At 44.0% G+C, this 22,280-nt stretch overlaps 1 protein-coding gene across 1 annotated transcript; it reads right to left on the bottom strand.

Moving 5' to 3' along the window:
• Positions 1-60: 60 nt before the first annotated feature.
• Positions 61-21,923, bottom strand: ZC3H11A (zinc finger CCCH-type containing 11A). The gene is made up of 16 exons (XM_004578738.3): positions 21,800-21,923; positions 20,432-20,551; positions 19,113-19,236; positions 17,066-17,269; positions 16,189-16,305; positions 15,886-15,966; positions 14,626-14,736; positions 13,217-13,279; positions 10,193-10,291; positions 8,396-8,464; positions 4,843-5,346; positions 4,429-4,508; positions 2,788-3,112; positions 2,238-2,401; positions 1,483-1,550; positions 61-1,123 (listed from the first exon to the last, which is right to left on the bottom strand). Exons 1-16 carry the CDS (start codon positions 21,851-21,853, stop codon positions 865-867), a joined length of 2,442 nt encoding a protein of 813 aa, XP_004578795.2. The 5' UTR covers positions 21,854-21,923; the 3' UTR covers positions 61-864.
• Between the last annotated feature and the right edge of the window lie 357 nt (positions 21,924-22,280).

Genomic DNA, 22,280 nt, shown 5'->3' with positions numbered 1-22,280 from the left:
GTTTGCTGGGAAAGTTAGAAATAAAAAAAAAAAGTTAACCAATTGTTGTCCTGTGAGGCAAGTATTAAAGGGAAGGGACAGTGTCCACACTAAGAAATAGTTCCTCTAACACATCACCGTCCCTTACAAAGAATCTAGGGTACCCCAGAAATAGAAAATTAGTTTCAGGGGACCCCCGAGGCACTTTTAAGCCTTAAAAAATTACAGTAATAATAATAATAATAGTAATAATAATAATAATAGGTTAGCTATTGCTCTTCAGAGGCGTAGGGCAGCGGCGGTGGCACCAGGCCCACAGAGCTGTGTGTCTGTCACAGGGTGTCTGGAGTTGCTCCGCCCTCTTTAAAGCTTGCTGGAATCTCCAAACACCTTTAAAAAGACACAATTTAACACAGACTGTGTGGGTTTGTTTGTTTAGTGGTGGCATGTGATTTGGTCCTTAAAAGTAGCAGCTGTCCTCATCCATGTCAAAATCAGGTAACATCAAGTACATCACGATGATACACAAATGATACAACAAAGGGCCAAACAGCCGAAGCTGAGGAACACCTCAAGGAGTCTCTAGGTTTCTCTGCACCCTTCTGCATGGATCTCCCACTCAGTCTCCTGCTGTGGAGCGCAGCGTAGGGCAGAACTTGTTCTCAGAGATGCCTGACAATGGCATCAAGTGGACAAAACAGTTATCAAGGGACTTTTAAAAATCTGACCCCAAGGAATCCAGGACACATACAGGTAATTCAGAGGTATACTTCTGATTTGGGGCAAATTCTAGACTAAAGAAATAATCATTTCTGGTAAATGTTGTAATAGATAAGGTGAAGTCCAGTTGATTGATGAGCTTTTGCAAAGTGTTCTCTGCCGCTTTCAGCTGTCAATCATTTCTGACAGCTCAAGAAGAAGGTCATCTTCATCCTTCCCTGGGTCCAGGTCGATCTCTGCCTCCAATTTGCCTCCGGAAATTTCCCATATTAGTTTCTCAAAATCATCCTCCACAGACAGCGGGGGCTTCCCTGCTGAGGCAGAGCTGAGCCGGCGAGTTTTTGTGGCCCCTTGGGATGAGGAGGGACCAGATCCTTCTGGGGGTGGGGGCTCTGAGGAGGCTTGAGCTGGAGGCAGCGCAAGACTGTAAGGAAAAGGACACAGACTCTGAGAAAACATCTCCTTTTCTGCAGGTGAGTGAAGCCCCGGCCTCAGTGACACACAGGAGGGAGCATGTGGCTGCTTCTGAGGACACAGGTACAAAATCCTTCGACTGATCCGGAACCAAGTGTTTTCACAAAATAAAATTCAACCACCTTTTAGATAACACAGCAAAACATGCACAATAACATAAGAAAAGGAATCTAAAACCTTAACGCTATGCATTCTGACAATCATTTGGAAGTCCAGCAGATTTAGTTACAGTGCAAGCACACACATTTAAAAGCTGTTCGTTAACATTATTCTCTATAGACAGTCTGGTTAAGAACTACAGTGTGTTACCTGTCTCTAGGCTTTTCTGTCTCAGGCACAGCGACTGATTTTTCCTCCAAAAGGAGTGGGACGACAGCCTGCAGAAAGAAGTGTGAAGTGAATTTAGTGAAGTCAACTTATTCATTTCAACATATTGTGTCTTCTGGTGTTTTCTTAGAATCATGGCTGTTTGTTCTTAAAGTTTATTTTTTATTTGAAAGGTAGAGCCAGAGAAAGATATCTTTTACAAGCTCAAATCTTTTTACAAGCTTATCTTTTTCAAATGCTCATAGTTGTGGCTGGACCAGATCAAACCTAGGAACCAGGAACTCCATCCAGGTTAACACCCAAGTGAGTGGTCAGGACCCCAGCACAACCTGCTGTTTCCCAGGACACAGCAATGCCCACTCTGGATATTATTCTTTCAGCCTGGAACTCCGAGAATCAATAATAAAAGGTGGAGAGGCTGGCGCTGCGGCACAGTGGCTTAAAATCATCGCTTTTAATGCCAACATTCCATACTGGAGTGCCAGTTCAAGTCCTGGCTGCTGACGTGCCTGGGAAGGCCATGGGTGATGGCCCAAATATCTGGCCCTTGCCACATGAGTGGGAGATACAGATGGGTGTTTCTGGCTCCTGACTTTGGCCTGGACTGGCCCTAGGCTGCTGTGGAATTTGAGAGTGAACCAGCAGATGGAAGGTCTCTGTAACTCTGCCTTTCGAATTAATTAATAAAAGTGAGTCTGGAAACAGGGTCAGGCCTGCCGCAGACAGCCTCTCCTTACCACTGCTGCTTTCTTGGCTGGGGTCTCCTCCAGGCCGCTGCTGGAACTGAGGGGCTTCACAGCCACCACAGCAGGGTACATCTCCAAGGCCTTGCGTTTTGGAGCCAACTTGGAGGGGGAAACAATTGTAACCACAGACGGCTTCACGTTCACCTTGGGTTTAACTACAAAGGACAGAAAACATTAGTTATAATACTCTCTTTTACACAGAAAATCACTCAGGATATCAAAATCCCATCAGAAATACTACAAACAAAATGAAAACAGAATAAAATCACACAGACTGAAAATAATCCGCAGACAACCTGATGACAGGAGTGGGTACACACATGTTCCCAGTGTCTCCCAGTGGCTCTTCACTCATTGTTACTGGGTTTCTTCTCTCTGGTATTTTCTATCTCTAATCCACAGGGGAAATTTGTCACAGAAAGTCTTAAAACTTTTAGAGCCGCAATTCTAAATTGAGAAAGGAACCCATCTAAGTTCTGCTTTTGTATAAACTTAGCAATTTTTATATCTTACAGCAAGGTGAAACACACAGAATACCTACCTTTCCCCCTTTTTTCCAAGGTCTGTGCTGCACATTTCACATTCAGGATTGAGTCCCCGGTCCCTAAGGCTTCCACCTCCATCTTCTGGACCACTTTTGTGGGAAGTCGCTTGGTCAGGTGCTGAGGACCACCTGGTACAGAAGGGAGCACTGGCGGCTCCACTCCTGCTGTATTGCCGGAGGTCACTCCCTGAATCTGCGTCAAGACAGACTTCTCCCTCTGGGACGCTCCCTCCTGCTGCTTCTGCGCGTGCTTTTCTTTGTTGGGTTCCCATCTCTTGTCTTGAATTGTCGTGCTGTCAACTCCTATGGCTTCATCTGAAGCCTGTGGGCAAATTTTACAGGACAAAATTAAAATGTACTACAGCAAACAGCCTATTTCCTTTCATTTTATTTTATCAATGGAGAGACACAGAGAGGGAGAAACAGCTGTACACAGATACTCCACGTGCTAGTTCACTGCCAACGCCAACAGCAGCCAGTGGGTGGAAGGAACCCAACTCCTTAAACCATCATCTGTTGCTTCCCAAGGAGTACACCAGCAGGAAGTTGGAATGTTACTGAACTAGCCAGCACTTGAACCCAGGGCCTCTGATACAAGATGTGAACACCCCAAGCAGTAATGCACCCCAATGACTATAGTCATCAAGCCGAAACTGTCATGAAAAGTCAGACATGACCCAGAATCTAAGGGAACTGTTATTTAATGTTAATAGAAATTATACTAATAATGTTAAAGAGTAGAGTTAAATCTGTGTGGACCAATAATAGGACAGGTTTGACAGGCTAGACAACCACAACTCTAACACAAATAGTAATGACTCCTAAAAATTCAGACACAAATTTACACTAAGATATTTCTCATTGCATAAATTTTTATAAAACCTTAATGCCTAAGGGTGTGTGTGTGTGTATAGCAACGAGGTCATCACTTATGACATGCACATCCCATTTCACAATGTCTGGTTCAAGTCCAAGCTGCTCTGCTTCCGATCCAGTCTCCTGCTGACATGCAATCCAAGAGGCAGCAGTGATGGCATAATTATTTAAGACACTCACATGGAGACCAAGACCAAGTTCTAGGTTTCTGCTTCAGCCTGGGTCAGCCCTGGATGTAACAGACTTTTGGGTTGTGAACCAGTAAATGAAAATTCCTCTCCATTTATCTCTGCTTTTCAAATAAAATGAGATCAAAAAGTGAACAACCACCCTCCAAAAGCCTAAACACAACCTTAATGTCCAGAAAAATACATATTCATATAACAGCATGTTATGTGGAAGGTAGAAATAATAATTGTTTTCCACTTTAATTACTTGAAAGGGACAGAGAGATAGAGATGGCAAGCCTGGTGATCACACCTGCTCCCACTGCTACCTCTCCGAATGCTCACGACAGCAGGAGGCTGAAGCCGGTATGCTCTGCAGGGGCCAGTGCCCTCACTGTTGCCTCCTGTGGTTTGCTTCAGCAGAAGCTGGAGTCAGGAGCTGGAGTGGAGAGCTGAACTCAGGTACTCTGACGTGAAAGAACACCCCAGCTAATGGTGGTTACATCAGAGTTGCACAACACAATGAAGGAGTCTGTTCATTCTCCACCTAGCTTTTGGCTGCCAGGAACAACACCATACAATTAAACAAACTCACCTCCTTAGGCTCTGTTCTATTAATACTCCTTTGGGAAGCAACTTCACTTCCTTCCTGAAGTTTCCTCTCTTCCTTCGTACCTGTATTTACATTGAATACATCATTAGCTGTCATTTCCTGTAGGCTACAACATCATGACAAAGAAGTTCAACAAAACTTTTCTTAATGAAAATAATTATATAAGACAAAGAAAATCGGATACATGTTGATCCTCACAGAGTTGCAAAATGCACAGAAGAACACCAAAGGCTCAAAGGATGGTGTTACAAAGAAGCAGTTTAACCCCACTTAACCAACTAGCTTGCAAATTAGCTTAGTGAAGTGCTTCAAGAACTCCTACAAAGCCCCCACGGCAAGCAGTCCTCTGTGTGGAGTACTATCTGGGCAGGTGGCCCCTGGCTGCAGCTCTCCTACCTGTCCTCTTGGCGATTCGCAGCAGCCGCCGGGTCCCCGGTGTGGCCTCGGGTTGTGGCTGGGTGCTGGCACTGCTCTTGGCGCTCTGCTGCACCCTCAGGGCCTTCTCCAGCTTAATCTCCTCCAGTGTCTTAATGTGCACCTCCTGCATTGACTTGGCTCTACCTGCAGGCTCCTCCGCCGGTTCTCTGCTGGCCACTCCGGGTGGCAGAACCACGGCTTTTTTAGTTTCACCATCAGTCTTCAACTTGATGCAAGCAGTATCCTTTCTGCTTTTCTGTTTGTCTGTCTCCTGCTGCCGGTGTTTTTTTTCAGCCAGGACCTCTGAGAAGGTTTTAATTCGAATAGTGGAGGAGCTCCTCGCTCCTGAAGCAGAATCATCAGCTTTGCATGATCCTTCCGACTTGAGTTTGGTTTGCAATTCTCCACGTTTCTGATTGGCTCTTTCAAGAAGAATTTCTTCTAATGTCTTCACGTGGATTTCACCAACTTTATTAACTCTTTCTGTTTTCACAGAAGAAAACCATGTCATTTGACTTGAAACTCATCTCTGATTATCATTTTCCTATTCTTGGGTCACATCACTCCATAAATGAATCATGTAAACTGGCCATTAAAATGACAAACTAAAGAATGAATTTGGATCTCCACTTTAGATCACTGCATGTTTCTGGCAGTGGCCCTCCAGGAAAACTCTTAAGAGGAAAAAAACTGTTGATCTGTTTGACTACCTAGATGTTTTAAATACATATATATATATATATATATATATATATATTTTTTTTTTTTTTTTTTGCAATTTTCTTTTTAAAAACTATGGGAAGTAGAGGGAGAAAGATCTTTCATCCAGTAGTTCACTCCTCAAATAGCCCAACAGATGAGCCTGGGCTAGGTGGAAGCCAGGAGGTCTCCCAGGTGGGTGGCAGGGGACGAAGTACTGGAGGTAGCCAGAGCACACACAGGCAGGACACAAGGACCTGAACCCAGGTACTCTGGTGTGGATGCAAACATCCCAAACAGTGCCTTAACCCACTGTTCCCTCATGCTTGCTCCAGCCAGTAACTTTTTTAGGTTTTTAAATAAAAGAAGTTAGGGCCCGGCGGCGTGGCCTAGTGGATAAAGGTCCTTGCCTTGAATGCACCAAGATCCCATATGGGCGCCGGTTCTAATCCCTGCAGCTCCACTTCCCATCCAGATCCCTACTTGTGGCCTGGGAAAGCAGTCGAGGACGCCCCAATGCTTTGGGACCCTGCACCCATGTGGGAGACCTGGAGGAAGTTCCTGGCTCCTGGCTCTGGATCCGCACAGCACGGACATTGCAGTCACTTGGGGAGTGAATCATCGGACGGAAGATGTTCCTCTCTATCTCTCCTCCTCTCTGTATATCTGACTTTGTAATAAAAATACATAAATCTTAAAAAAAAAAATCAATAAATAAAAGAAGTTAAACTCTTCTGTTCAAAAATGTCAGACTAATCACAAAATGAACACGATAAGCAACATGGAGACCTTGTTTCTCTTCCCCTACTAAAATTCCTTACAAAACATTAAAATACCACAAACTGGACAACTCAAGTAACACCCTCAGAACATTCTTCCCTCCGTCAGGCTTCAAAGGTAACACTGGATGAGCATTTCCGTCTCTGAGCACCTATGTAGTATGACAGGAGGGAGTGGTGCTCCCCCCCGCCAACACACACAGGAGGGAAAATAAACATTTATCTCACCCACTTCCCCTCCTAACCAACCCTGTCCATCCTGATCAGAAGCCCACATGGGTGTGCAACCTCATCTTAACAATAAGTATTAAAAGAAAACCCACAAGTTGGGGCCAGCTGGGTGGTGCTGGCTGCTCCCCAGCACACACAAGGGACACCAGGATGGAGTTCCAGGCTCAGTCCTGGCTGTGCAGGCAACTAGGGGAGTGATCCAGCAGGCAGAAGATCTCTCATCACACTCTGCCTTTCAAATAACAAACAGCACAAAACAAACAAAATCCAGATACCTAAATTTATAGACCCCCCCCACCCAAAAAAAAATTGTAGGGATGAGAACTGCTCTTGCCAACAGGGTCAAAAGAAATTGCCAAAATGGGTCAGTAGTGGGTGCTGGGATGACCAGCCAGCTAGTCAGAAGCTTCTCCAGAGGACTCCCTAACAAGAAGAGAAGCCATCCCGAAAGAGCACATCATGAAGATGCTGGCAAGAAGAGCCTGAAAATTCTGTACTTTCCTAAATGTTAAGCAGAAGAGAAAGATGGGGACCCGGTAAAAGTTAAGCAAAAAGAGGAAAACTGTTGGTTCTATTCTGAAGGTAAGCTGTGTGCGTCCCAGCCTGTCATCCACACAAGCAACTCTCAGCACACACTCATCACCAGTCCAGAAATAAATCATGTCTCCCCATCAGGAGAGCGTCTATTTGAGAAACTGTCTTCAAAACCACACAGGAAACCCATGGAAAGTACTTAAAACTACGAGTAAAAAACAAACAAACAAACAAAAAAACGAAACATTAAAAAATAGCCAAAACAGAGGCCAGTACAAGTTACAAGTTAAATGGCTGCCTGTGACACTGGCATCCCATATGGAAAGCAACTCAAGTACCAGTTACTTCATTTACAATCCAGTTCCCTGCTAATATGCCTGGGAAAGCACCAGAAGCCGGCTCAAGTCTCAGGGACCCTGCACCTACAGGGGAGACCCAGATGGAGTTCAGGCTCCTGGATTTGGCTCAGCCCACCACCTACGGATACATCTACTTTGGCAAAGAACCAGCAAAAGGAAGATCTCTTTATCTTTCCCTCTTGTTCCGTAATTCTGCCTTTCAAGTAAGTAAAATCTTAAAAAAAAAAAAAAAAAGAGACTAAGTAGTAAAAACCATATATAGAAATAAAACATTAAAAGGAAGACTGAAATTAGAGACTGCGGAAAGGTCTGAAATCAGTCTGTGAAAACAGGAGAAATCAAAGAACGGCAAACGGTACTTGGAAAATAGAAGTATTAAAAATAAACTCATATGAAGAACTCAACACTAAAACTACGAGGCTGGCTCCAAATGAGGTGCTTATGCTGGACAAGCCAACTGCAGCCTTTAGGGCAAATCCGGCTCCCCGCTGCCCCTTCCTGTAAATGAATGCTGGCAGAAACACAGCCACCCTCACTCATTTCCATACTGCTCACGGCTGCTGTCCCGGCAGAGAGGGGGGAGCTGCAGCAGACACTGTGGACGGCAGACACCTGATCCTCCACAGAAAAATAACCTGTCCATTCCTCATCTAGAGAGCAAAGCTCATTGGAGGGGAGGCCAACAACAAAGGCATGAGAAGTATAAAGACATGACGTCTACATCTCAAGAATTTCTAAGAGAATAAAAGCAAAGGTGAGCAGGATACACTTAAAGAAATGAAAGGCATGTTTTCTAGATCGAAAGCAAGCAAGTCTTTCAATTCTGAGTTCACTGAACACTGGGCAAAATCAACAAAACCCCTCCCAGATGGGTGAACGCTAGGTGCAGGGGGTTGAGAGAAATCCTCTCAGGACAGCCTTTGGACTTACCGGTCACCTCCTCGTTGTCTGGACCAGCCGATGTGCCTAACCGCTCCTTGAGAGACTTGGGTACTTGTACTGCAGAAAGAATTTCAAGAAACCAAAAGCTGAGACTGGAGCTGTGGCACAGTATGCTAAGCCGCAGCTTATACCACAGGTGTCTTGTATCAGGGTGCCGGCTGGAGTTCAGCTGCTCTGCTTCCTATCCAGGCTCTGGCTAGTACGCCTGGGAAGGCAGTGGAATGCAGCAAAGCACAAACCAGCAGAAGGAAGCTCTCTCTGTCTCCCCAGCTGCTGCTCTGCCTTCATTTAGAGCAGGGTGTGTGTGGTCTCCCAGGGGGAGACCCACAGGCTCTGGCTTCTGTGAGGGCAGGTCTCTGTCTCTGCCTAGCTGTTTCTTATAAACAAATAAACTGAAAAAAAAAAAAAAGTTTTTAATACATAAACTACCTCTTTTCAAAGTTCACAAATTAGACTATACTTCTCTCTCAGTGGTAACACCAACACAGCCCTCAAGCCCTTACCCTTGCCTTCCTCGCAGAAGAGGCATGCACAAACCAGAGGCAACAGAGCTTGCTGGAGAGCTGACTCCAGCAGTCATTTACTACAATGCTGCTGGCAAAGTTTCTATTCCCTTAACTCTATATGAAATAACACTCTTTAGTTTTAAGAACTGTCAATATAATTGGCAGGGGGGGGGGGGTTAGCAAACAATAAAGCCCTCAAGGCTAAAGGCAAAGTGTAAAGTTTCTTATCGTTGGGTGTTGAGGCGGGGAGCCCCAACCTTGGACTCCGCTCCTTCAACTAGAAATCATGCACAGCGCCGGCATACTTCCACATCAATTTTAACACAAAGATTTACGCCACAGGACTGATGTGATGACTCAGTGGCTAAATCCTTACCTTGCATGTGCAAGGATCCCATATGATCACTGTTTTGACTCCCGACTACCCCACTTCCCATCCAGCTCCCTGCTTGGGGCCTGGGATAGCAGCAGAGGACGGCCTCAACACTTGGTGGCCTTGCACCCATGTAGGACACTGAGAAGAAGCTTCTAGCTCCTGGCTTTGGATTGCTTCAGCTCCGGTGTTTCAGCCAGAGTGAACCTGGGGACAGATCTTTCTGTTTCTTCTCTCTAAATTTGCCTTTCCAATAAAAATAAACACATCTTAAAAAAAAAAAAATCTATGCCACTACTTTTAATCTATAATGTTTACAGCCTATAATCCATATCCTGGCCAGTATGCTGTCCCCTTCTAACCTCTGTCCCTGTAACGGCTTCAAAATGCGAACCTGAGCCTTGTTACCACTATAACGCAAGCCCACACGCCGGTGAGGCCTCGGTAGCTCTGCTGGAGGCAGTGCCTCCTCCAATCACCACACTTTTCATCTCGCCTCTGTTCGGTCCCCACCACCCCTGAGCGCAGCATGCCCTCTCAGCTCTGCCCTTGTATGGGGGTCGTTCTCTGCCCCCTCCTACCTCACTGGACTAATTTCTAACTCAGATTATAAGTCTCAGTGTTTGAGCATCACTTCCTCTATGAACCTGTCCCCAGCATTAGGTGTCCTTCCTCAAGCATCACGCATTAGAGGTGCTAGTATCTCTGACTCGTCCTACCTACTATTATACTACAAGCTACTGAGAAGTGTGACACTGTTTAACTTGTTCAATAAAACAACTCAAGTGTTTCTGAATTTTAAAAATACCAGAATAACCTAACTTACCTGAACAAAATGACAAGCTGGTAACATTTCAAGACAGTGTCCAGAAGGACACTCTCACCAACTTTGTGAGTAGTACCTACCTCTCTTTGGTGCTTTGTCAGCATTTGTTTCTGGAGCTTCAATTCTCTTTCCCAGCCTCTGAGCAAGGCTTCGCTTTAAGGGAGGGTCACTGTCACCACCTACAAATAGGAGGAAGCTGGTTTTAAGATTTCAAGTCCACTTGGACAAGGTCAAGAAACACCAGCAAAACAGACACTGTACAAGGACACTGGAGTGCTGGTTCACCAAAAGAAATAAAAATGTTCTAAAAAGAGGAATCACAGGAAGTGGTGAAAAACTAGAATATGCAAATAAGTATTTGCTATATACCTGACTGAGCTGAAAGATCATAAACACAGGTTGAGGCTGAACCTCACAACTGGAAATGATCAGTTTTTCACGTACCACTAGGTCTTGTCAAGTCTCACCCCGTTACCAACCAGTAAGCAAAGGAAGCCCCTAAAACTTGACCCAGTTAATTGCTGAATTCATGTTAAATATACTGGGGTGATAGGGACTACAGAAAACAATGTGAAAGATTGCAAGTTTCCCTGTGATATTAAGACTGAAGGACACAGACTCTTTCCCATTCTGAAAGATTCTGCTTCTTATGAGCCACCAAGACCCAAATCAAGATTCCTGACCAACATGGATTAATACTGTTGTTACACAGTTTAATATAACTTATAAGTCAATTTTTAAAAACATGTTTTGGGCTACTTGACTGAAACAGTATTTGCAGGGTCTTGCTAAAAATTTGAAAAGATTCTTCAGAAAACATGATTCTCCACCTTCACTTACACTTTGCATACATGTCAGCATTAAAATAGTTGACCTTTTTCTTTTTAAGCTTAAAACATCCAAATCAGTTTTACTAAAACTGAAAATTTTCAGTTTTGGAGACCTGGGTGGTTTGTGTTCCAAACACATGCTGATATAATCAAACACTGCTCTTAAAATTGGAGGTGGTAAGCCCAGCACGGTAGCCTAGTGGCTAAAGTCCTCGCCTTACACATGCCAGGATCCCATATGGGCGCCAGTCCATATCCTGTCTGATCTACTTCCCATCCAGCTCCCTGCTTGTGGTCTGGGAAAGCAGTCGAGGACGGCCCAAAGCCTTGGGACCCTGCACCCTTGTGGGAGACCCGGAAGAAGCTCCTGGCTCTTGACATAGGATCAGCTGAACTCCATTCACTGCGGTCATTTGAGGAGTGAAATCATTGGACAGAAGATCTTCCTCTCTGTCTCTCGTCTTCTCTGTATATCTGACTTTGCAATAAAAATAAATAAATCTTTAAAAAGAAGAAGAAATTGGAGGTGGCGTTTTCCTAGAAAAGAACGATGAGATGGCACCGTTTCTGCCTCTCTAAGCTCTGAGTGACTATCCAATCAGTAACACATCTAATTATAGATCATCTTAGAAAATCTTAGAAGAGTTATTCAAACCCCAATGAACCTGAGCTTAATACACACGCTCCCTTATAGCTGTTGAGGTCTGGTTAAAATGCACATAAAGCACTCTAACACACAGCCAGGAGTGCACCATGTCATGCGTGCAGGTATAATTTCATCAGTAAAGGTTTCTGATGGATTTTGGGGGTGTTCTGTTCTAAATCTTTTGCAACAATAACTGCATAACCAATTCAATGATACATTCACATTTTGCAACTATACAAAAAGTTGAAATGTTACCAGTCAGAACTGCTTTATAGTTAGAGCACTGAGTACAATGTCAAAGAAAACAAATGGAAATCAGGTATCATTTAAATACATTTGAAACAGTATTTATGAAGGCATCTAGCAGTGAGAAAAGATTTCCAAAATAACCTTTCTGAGACAGACATATAAAGCAGCATTACCCTTCTAAGAAACCAATGTTTATATTTATCTAAAGAGAGGAGGCATTCTTGTTGAACCTAGTGTCTTTAAAAAATTTATTTTAAAACACTTAGAGAAAATGAGAGGGGAAGGGAGAGAGGAGAGAGAGGGAAGAAGGAGGGAGGGAGAGAGGGAGAAATTAATCCTTCTTGTACTTGCTCACCTCCCAGATGGCTGCAACAGCCAGCGCTGGGCCTGGTCAGTTAGGAGCCAGGAGCTTCTCTGGGTTTGCCATGGGGGTTGACAGGGACCCAAGTATTTGGGACATGATCCACTGCTATCCCAGGCCATTAGCTGGGAGCTAGATCCAAAGCAAAGCAGCCAGGACTCAAATTAGCGCCTGTTGGCTTTACTATTCCGTCATAACACTGGCCCCTAAACCTAGCATGTTTTCTTGTTTTTTTGTTTGTTTGTTCTTAAAGATTTATTTATTCTCTTTTATTGGAAAGCCAGATTTACAGAGAGAGAGATTTTCCATCTGCTGGTTCACTTCCCAAGTGACTGCATCAATCAGAGCTGAGCTGATCTGAAACCAGGAGCTTCTTCTAGGTCTCCCACATGGGTGCAGAATTCCAAAGATTTGGGCCATCCTTGACTGCTTTCCCAGGTCACAAGCAGGGAGCAGGATGGAAAGTGGAGCAGCCAGGATACAAACCAGCACTTATATGGGATCCCAGGCTTGCAAGGTGAGGATTTAGCCACTAGCTATTATGCTGGGCCCAAATCTAGTGCCTTCTAAAAGGACAAGGCTATGATGATAATCTAATTTAACTAAAACAGTTTAAATTTCTAAAGCTCCCTGGAGCTGGTGTTCTTACCGAGCAGGCTAACAGCCACCTGTCACCCCAGTACCCGACATATGCTGGTTTGAGCCCAGCTGCTCCACTTTCACCCCCTGGGACACTGGGCTGAGTTCTTGGCTGTTGGCTTTGGCCTGACCCAGCCCCAACTGTTGCGACCATTTAGAGTGAACCAACAGATGGAAGATCTCTGTCCCTGTCTGTACCTCTGCCGTTCAAATCTTAAAAGTTGTCTACAACTTCACAAATAGTATCATGTACACACAGCATCAGGAAATTTGGTACGTGCTTTCAGCTAGGTGTGCAGGACTGACAAATCAGTATGAATGGAGACAGAATCATGTTAATGCACAATAGCAAAAAACACAAAGACACAAAACAGCTCACCTGCTGAGAATTTTCGTTTCCCTAGTCTCTCCGTAAGACTCAGTCTGACCAATGGTTCTTCTCCTGAAAAAACAAAAACCAGAATTTCTCTAGCATTAACTAATTTCCCTGCATTTAGCAACTAATACAGATATAAAATATGTTCTGATTTTAGTATAAACCCAACAGGAAGTCTATGGAAAATTAGGTCTCAGTCTTAACAAGGACTCACAGTGAAGAACCATTAAACATGGTGCCAACAGAAGCAACATGGCTGCCAAGTGCAAGAAGACAAAACTTTTTTTTTTTTTTAAAGATTTATAGAGAGAGGAAGAGAGACAGAAAGATCTTCCATCCGATCATTCACTCCCCAACAGCAGGAGTTGAGCCAATCCAAAGCCAGGAGCCTGGAGCTTTTTCCAGGTCTCCCAAGTGAGTGCAGGATCCCAAAGCCTTGAGCAGTCCTTGACTGCTTTCCCAGGCCACAAGCAGAGAACTGGATGGGAAGTGGGGCTGCCAGGATTAGAACCGGCACCCATATGGGATCCTGGCATGCTCAGGGTGAGGACCTTAACCACTATGCTACCGCGCAGGGCCCAAGAAGACAAAACTTTAAACCAACCAATGGCAAGATCCTCAGTTACACTTCCCTCACATACTTGGGCGTCCAATGAAATTGTACTCGAATGCAGTGCTAACTGCCTAGTAAGTTTCTTTTCTTCAAATATTTATTAATTTTTATTGGAAAGACAGATATACAGAGAGGAAGATTTTCCATCCGATGATTCACTCCCCAAGCAGCCGCAATGGCCGGTGCTGTGCTGATCTGGAGCTTGGAGCCAGGAGCCAGGAGCCAGGAGCCTCTTCTGGGTCTCCCACACGGGTGCAGGGTCCCAAGGCTTTGGGCCGTCCTCGACTGCTTTCTCAGGTCTCAAGCAGGGAGGTGGATGAGAAGCATGAACAGCGCGTGCAAGGTGAGGACTTTCGCTGCTAAGCTACTGCACCAGTTCCCCCAGTAACTTTCTTTATCATCCCATTAACAAGCAACCTCTCCTGATTCTTTATTGTTTGAATGGGATAAATACTTAAATGTGATCATGTTAAAATTACTTGTGTAGCAATTCTTGATAAATTTAAAATTAGTGAAAAGAATTTCCATATTTTCAACAAATCAAAAGGTTACAGTTCCTTATAAATAATAGCAAGTTAAAATATTCTCAATGGACATGCAAAAATAGCAAATAAATACACATAAACAGGGCTGCTGACCTAACTAGCTCAATCTTTAAAAAAGTGAAGTCAGACACACTCATTATTCTTTTCATTCTTAAAAGTTGTTAACATGCTAGTTTTTCTGGTAAATCTATCACACAAACACAAAAAGATTTTTTTCACCAGTTATACAAAAGCCTAACCCACCCACCCCTTACCTTGTTTGCTGGAGAGAGTCACTGTCCTCACCACGGTCCGGACATTTTCTTTTTCAGGACCTGGAATGGGCTGAGGCTGGAGTAAAACACTGGAAACTCCGGAAGAACCTTCTGAATAAAATAAGCCAAAGAATGAAAAATTTATGCAGCATCTGTTTCTGGGACCACTTAAATCCAATGCAGCCTAATGATTAAAAGCCCACCAGTCTTTCTGTATTATGTCTGGCTACCGGAAATGGAGCAGTGTCGCAGAAGCCAGGAGTATGATTCAAGAACAAAATGTAAACCTGCTCTGAGGACTCATGGGCTCACTTTACTAGCCATCGGACACATTTGAAAACCTTTCCTCCTCCAGGTCCTGGCCAACAAGCTTTAACAAGAGGGGTCTCAGCAGTAATAGCTGGCCTCCTTTCTAGCCTATATTTCATGCTGTTCTTACAATTTTTAGGACTGAAAATGCAAATCAACCACGTTGAGGTAAGGTCCAGAAGGCTTCCTTAAAGCACTGGAAGAACTCTGCTATTCCAAGATAAAAAGTCTCTCTTTATCCCGGCTCTTAGCAGGCGATCTTCACAGGCCCTCTGTCGGACCCCTTGTCCTATGTGCTCAACCAGGAGAAAGCAGGAACTGCAACATGGCTGTAAATAATTTAAAAATCAACCACAATCTCATGGAAGCTGAGCTTTACTTCAAACAAGCCTCAAAAAGCAAAATCTATGGGCCCGGCGGCGTGGCCCAGCAGCTAAAGTCCTCGCCTTGAACGCCCCGGGATCCCATATGGGCGCCGGTTATAGTCCGGGCAGCTCCACTTCCCATCCAGCTCCCTGCTTGTGGCCTGGGAAAGCAGTCGAGGATGTCCCAATGCCTTGGGACCCTGCACCCTCGTGGGAGACCCGGGAGAGGTTCCAGGTTCCTGGCATCGGATCGGCGCGCACCGGTCGTTGCGGCTCACTTGGGGAGTGAAACATCGGATGGAAGATCTTCTCTGTCTCTCCTCCTCTCTGTATATCTTTGTACTAAACTGAATAAATCTTTAAAAAAAAAAAAGCATAATCTATGCAAGGACTTCCTAACTTCCGTGGGAATCTGAATTAAAAGGTAAACTTATTTCAGTGCAAAATAATTCTTAAATGTTTTTTTCAGAAGATAGACTTCTGAGAGCTTTCTGCAGAGGCCCACCTGGGCTCTCCTTGGCTGCTGCCCCCAGCCCCCCACCTTCCCCAGCACCAATCGGCCTGGCCATAATTCAGGCAGACTTACCTCCTTGCTTCTTGGATTTTTCCTTCATTTTCTTTGATTTAATTTCCTCAAGAGTTTTTATGCCAAAATTCAAACATTCACCTGAGAAGCCCAAATGAAAATTAAATAAAGAACAACAGCATTTTATCTGTATATACCAGGCATTCAAGTATGTTTGCAATGAATAACTAAAACAAAGTACAAATGCAGGCAGCACAGGGGAGAGAAGGGAACTGCTAGTGACTGTGAACTAAGCGTCACACAATTTAGACACTTTCCAAGTAATATTATAAAGATTCAGCACCCACACAGTCCTCTGCTTACCTTGCTTTAAACTAGCCCCGGGTTTCCGGGTAGAAGCCACCCGTAATCCATTATGGACTTCAGGAATTGGCTGCAGGGTGGGGGTCTTGGTTTCATCACCCTCCTCAGAATATTGATCTGTTGGGTCAACATTTAAGACAAATCAGCAATTAAACATGGGTGTAGAGCTGAAATTCAAGATTCTACTCAGCAAAGCTAACTATCCATTTGCTATAAAAAAGATCACTTGGGGCCTGGCATGATAGCCTGGTGGCTAAAGTCCTTGCCTTGAACATGCCGGGATCTCATACAGGCACTGGTTCATATCCTGGCTGCTCCACTCTTCTTCCAGCTCCCTGCTTGGGGCCTGGAAAGCAGTGGAGGACGGCCCAAAGTCTTGGGACCCTGCACCCACATGGGGGACCCGGAAGAAGTTACTGACTTTGAATCGGCTCTAATTCAGTCATTGCAGCCAACTGGGAAATAACAAAAAAGCAGATGAAGGATCTCTTTCTTCTCTGTTAATCTGGCTTCCCAATAAAGATGAACAAATAGATCTTTAAAAAAAAAAATCACTTTGGGTTGGCACCATGGCACAACACACGTCTCAATCTGCGGTGCCAGCATTCCATGCAGACATCAAGTGAAGTTCTGGCTGCCCGGCTTCTGATTCAGCTCCCTGCTAATGGCCTGTGAAAGCAGCAAAAGTGGCCCAAGTCTGGGCCCTGGACCCATGTGGAAGATTTGGAGAAGCTCCTGGCTTCTAGCTTTGGAGTGGTCCAGAACAGCTGCGGCAGCCATTTAGGGAGTGAACCAGCAGACGGAAATGTCTTTCTCCTCTTTTAACCCTGCCTTTCAAATAAATATAAATCTTAGAGCAGTAACAACTATCACTTACCATCATCATCTTCATCATCATCTGCAGCATTGATTACAACTGGGGGATGTGTGGGGCTAGGAACGTTTTCAGAACTTTCTACTTTCATAACACTCCGCAGCTGAGGGCATGGGTTGGACTGGACGGGCAGCTTGCTCTGCTGAGCTGTGAGCTGGCTAGTCTTCACTTCCTCTTCTGGAGACTCAGGCACAGTGGGCAAAACAGCTAAACATACAAAACCAGCACTGTTAACAACAGAAACTACAGTCCCAACTCAGAAAGCCCTGGCCTGCATTTCCCTAAGGCATCTGTGTCGTGCTATCAGTTTCAAGCTCTCAGGAAGGTAAAACACGTGCATTTTCTTAAAAGACATATTTGTTTGAAAAGCAGAATGACAGAGAAATCTACCCCAAATGGTTCACTTCCCAAATGGCTCCAACAGAGGATGCTGGGCAAGTCAGAAGCTGAAGCATGTGGGTGATGTTGGCTCCAACGCTTTCTGGGCGCCATCAGCAGGGAGCTGGATCAGAGTGCAGCACTCAAACTGACCTGGTGCTCACATGGCATGCTGGTGTCACAGAGCCTTGGCTTGCACAATACCGCCGTAGAAATGTGCTTTTAACCACTCTTCATGGTGCAAAGAGAGACTCCAAGTGAGCATTCAAAACAGAATGAACACAGGCCAGATGCTTAGTATATATTTGCATAATCAAAACATTTAATCTTAGGTTTTATCCTTAGCAAAGACATAGCTTTTAAAAGATGGCAGTTGATACCAGTTTTGCAGCACAGTGGATTAAGCCATTGCTGTGACACCAGCATCCCTTTGCAGAGTGCTGGAGTCCTAGCTTTTCCACCTTTGATCCAGCTTCTCATAAGCACACCTGAGAAAGCAGAGGACGACTGCCCAGGTATCTGGGCCTAGCCCCCACGGGGAGACCTCTGACAGTTCTAGTCTCCTGGCTTTGGCACGACCAGCTGTGGCTCTTGCAGCTCTCTGGGGAGTGAGCCAGTAGATGAAAGGGTGCTGTCTTGTATCTCTCTGATGATCACTCTGCCTTTCCAACAAAATCAATCTTAAAAAACATAGCTGGGCTGGGCCCAATAGCCTAGTGCCTGAAGTCCTCGCCTTGCATACAACAGGATCCCACATGGGTGCAGGTTCTAATCCCGATGGCCCCACTTGCCATCCAGCTCCCTGCTTGTGGCCTAGCAAAGCAGCAGAGGATGATCCAAGTCCTTGGGACCCTGAACCCACACTGGAGATCAGGAATGGCTGTTGCAGTCATTTGGGGAATGAACCAGCAGGTGGAAAGATCTTTCTCTCCTTCTCTCCATAAATCTGTAAATTTTCAAATAAAAACAAATGAATCTTTAAAAAAAATTTCCCTGACATCCCTAAAACAAAAATAACAAAAAAACAGATGAATAAGCAAGGGAGCATTTCAATAAATCTTTTTTGTGAAACAGGAAGAAGACTGGATTTGCCAACTCCTGGGTTGTAGAAACAAGTTTTTCTTGAAAACCTCTACAGGTCTCACAGGAAAATGGGAGATGAAGTTAAGCTGTGGTGATCTAAATGAAGCACCATCTAAGAAACCCTTGGGGCCAGGCACAGTAGCCTAGTGGCTAATGTCCTTGCCTTGCATGCTCTGGAATACCATATGGGAAGGTTTGTATCACAGCTGCTCCACTTTCCTGTTGTGGCCTGAGAAAGTAGTGGAGGACGGCCCAAAGCCTTGGGACCCTGCACCCACATGGGAGACTGGAAGAAGCTCCTGGCTCCGCACTGGCTCAGCTCAGGGCATTGTGGCCACTTGGGGAGTGAACCACAAGATGGAAGATCTTTTTGTCAATCTGACTTTCAAAAAAAAGAAAAAAAAAAAAACCTTGCATATACGGCCACATCCTAGCCCTTAACCTTCACGGGGTCCAGTACACCCTTGAAGTGCAATTAACACTACCCTCACTGAACAGAAAGACAACAATACATATAACAGACTTTGCAAAGCATAGCAAGAGGTTTTCAGTGAACACTCATCATTCTAAAGTTACAAACGAATCTCACTTTTGCTTGGAGGTAGGAAAAGGCCGTCAACGTAACGTCCTCTGGTGTGATGGAAAGCACAGTTCAGTTTCTGACATCCCAATGGCTGGTTTTCCCAATAACAAGGAATTTCACTACGCTTTTTCTGTAAAAGAGAAGAGCATACTGTTTTCAAGAAATAAATGAAGTTGAGTCTTATGATGCTTCAGCAATCTATTTTGTGGCTCCAAACGGTTTTTTTAGTAATAGTTTCAAAATTCTAACAGCAACTCAAGTGTACACCAGCACTATAGTACATAAATACACTGAATTGCATTAACACAACAGAACGCTCTTCAGTAATGAGAATCAAGTAATGGTACACTTAATATAATTTTTTTAAAAGCATGAAGGATACCTCATCACATTCAAAAGGTAGGCAGAATAGCTACTGTTGTTTTCTAGGTGGGAAGAACAACTTGTCAATCATTCCTTTCAACTTTGCTTGGTCCTGCACTGATCTTTGCCCAAGTTTTCACTTTATCAACTTCAAAATGAGCCCTCTACGCAATCACTGAATATTGAGTCCCTCTGTGGTTGTCTTAGTAGATAAAATAACTGGCCTATAACTACCAGAAAAATACCAAGGCCAATGACAGCCAGACAAACTGAGCAACTGCGCTCGGCTGAAGGCTCCTGGAGCATCCAATGACCAGCTGTCACAGCACTGCAATCCAGATCTGCTTCTTTCACAGCCCACCCTACTACTACTGGGTCAACTTGCCAACCTAAACGGGATTTGATGATTATATGGAGGTAATGTATCAGTGTTCATTTCTAATATTCTTATCGTCTTTGCTTATTGTTGAGCTTGTTCCTTCTGTCATGGGGCAGGGCGTTGTCAGTCATGAGGAGGTGGTGGAAACCCTCCATTTTCTAATTTTGATGGTGTCTTATGACTATGTAGAAAGTCTTCATTTGTAGGAAATTCTCAAAGTGTTTGGAGGTATTAGAGAATGGCAATATTTTATTTCCAAGTGACTCAGAAATTTTACACTGTTTACAACTTTTGAGCTTAACTTTTAATAAACAAATTTCCCCCACACTCACATAACATTTTCAACCTTAGATATATTACCAAAATGTCCAGAAAAAAAATGTTAACAATTCAAGTTCCCTAAACTTATACATTAATAACACAGAAAGTTTCTCTGTATCATTAAAAAAAAAAAAAAAAAAAAAAAAACCCACTTACGCACTGTAACAAAACAAAGCATCACTTTTGCCCTACATCTTCTTCTTGGCCCACCATAACCCCAGGCTATTCATCACATTACATTATGACACAAGATGAAACCTACATCAATCTCCATGTGCCGAAACCTGCATACTTGTCGAAAACAGCGCCCTTCTTGCCATAAGGTGCAAACAGTTTCATTTCCTAGCGCGGCCTCACAGTGACGGAATGGGCAGCTGTCACCCTGTAAACAAAGTGTGGATTCAGGTCAGAAAGAGCTACAGTCCTGAAACAGAAAAGGTCCCCAGGATTCCTGGAATCTAGAAAAGTCTGAATTTGTGAGGAGCAAGGCAGGCAACAGTGAAGAAGGCTGACGGGGACACATTCCAGACAGTACTCCTCTTGCCAGAGCCCTCTGCTCACACAATGTCAATGCCACAGACAGGCAAGAGAGAGACAAGCAGCTTTGTCAGGAATTATCTTCTTTTAAAGATTTATTTTACTTACTTAAAAGGATGACAGAGATAAAGGAAGAGACAGAAAGGTATCCTCCATCTGCTGGTTTACTTCCCTAATGGTGCAAATTCATAAAACATATTTTTAAAGAATGCCTGGGGGGCTGGTGTTGTGGTAAAGCCAGTCAAGCTGCTGACCTGCTGCCTGCAAGGCTGGCATCCCACATCTGAGTGTCAGTTCAGGTCTCAATGCTCTGCCATCTAGCCAGCTTGCTACTAATGCACCTGCAGAAACCTAGTAATGGCTCCCAGATTTGAGTCCCTGTCACCACAGGGGGACACTTGGATGGGGTGCCCTGGCTCCAGGCCTCAGAGTGGCCTGGCCCCAGCTACTGTGGCCATTTGAGAAGAAACTAAACAAGTAGATGAATATAAGTTACATAAGAATATAAGCATAATTAGCATACAATAGTTACATTCCCTTAAATACCTTACACATCAATATATGAAACAAAATGCTATTGTACAAAGTGCTGATAATGAAATTGTATCAGAGTTTTGCTAAAAACTGACACAGAAAGATGATTTAAGATATTTTTATAAAATAACCACAGAACAGAAAGGAGTAACAAAAAAAGCAGTAGATGTGTCTAAATAGAGAGGTAGACAAATGGGAAATTCTGATGTAGACAAAAGCAAAAAAGATGCAACAGCATATTCAGAAAGATGGCTTTACTCTCCGCAAGAAAAGATCTGGGAGAACAGAGAGGCCAGATTCAACGCATTAACTGCTCTACTCACCCAACTCAATAAAATTATATTAAATTAAAATCAGCAAGCCAGATGAAAGTGCCCCAATTTCCTAAGTGCTTTAAACCGGTGAACTGCAGGAAACAAGCACCCATGCTGACTATATGCCATGTTTCACTTCTACAGAACGTGAGGAAGTAAGAAAAAAAAAAATGAACAACAAAATCTTATTCCTTTCTATCAAGGAAGCTGTAGAAAAAAACTGATTCACAGTTGTCAAATCTTACTTTGGTACACGTAGAATAGAAAAAAAAATAGCAATCTTCTCCTTGATTGGGCATGCTGGGTAAGTCCTCAGACCCTGAGCAGCTTCTTGAACAAGCCACGGCTTCCTCAAACAAGGACCAGCTCCAAGTCCTCGTACAATGGGGTTATTCTTCCGAATGAAAAGTCACTCACAGAAACCGTCTGTAAAATGAAATCCTAAAATGAGAAGACAATGAATTAAAGTACTGCAGAAAAATCTTCCAACTTCCCCATCCAAATCAAATTTTAATTACACTAATGTTCTTCTTCCACATACAGTCTTGTTAGCACACCTGACAAGGCAGCATTTTTGTTAAGGCTAGTCATGTCTTCCTTTCTTTTCTGTTCTCTGGTGCTTGTTATCACTGCTTAAGCATAAAATAAGCACTGCTAAAGCAACAAGCAACCTTCACCTCACATTACATTATTGAGACAGATTTGTTCATGCAAGCTACATGCTCA

This window comes from Ochotona princeps, chromosome 10 (assembly GCF_030435755.1).
Source record: "Ochotona princeps isolate mOchPri1 chromosome 10, mOchPri1.hap1, whole genome shotgun sequence".
In the NCBI taxonomy this organism is placed as follows: Eukaryota; Metazoa; Chordata; class Mammalia; order Lagomorpha; family Ochotonidae; genus Ochotona; species Ochotona princeps.
The sequence above is the reverse complement of the archived record's forward strand: the minus strand, read 5'-3'. Positions and strand labels throughout refer to the sequence as shown.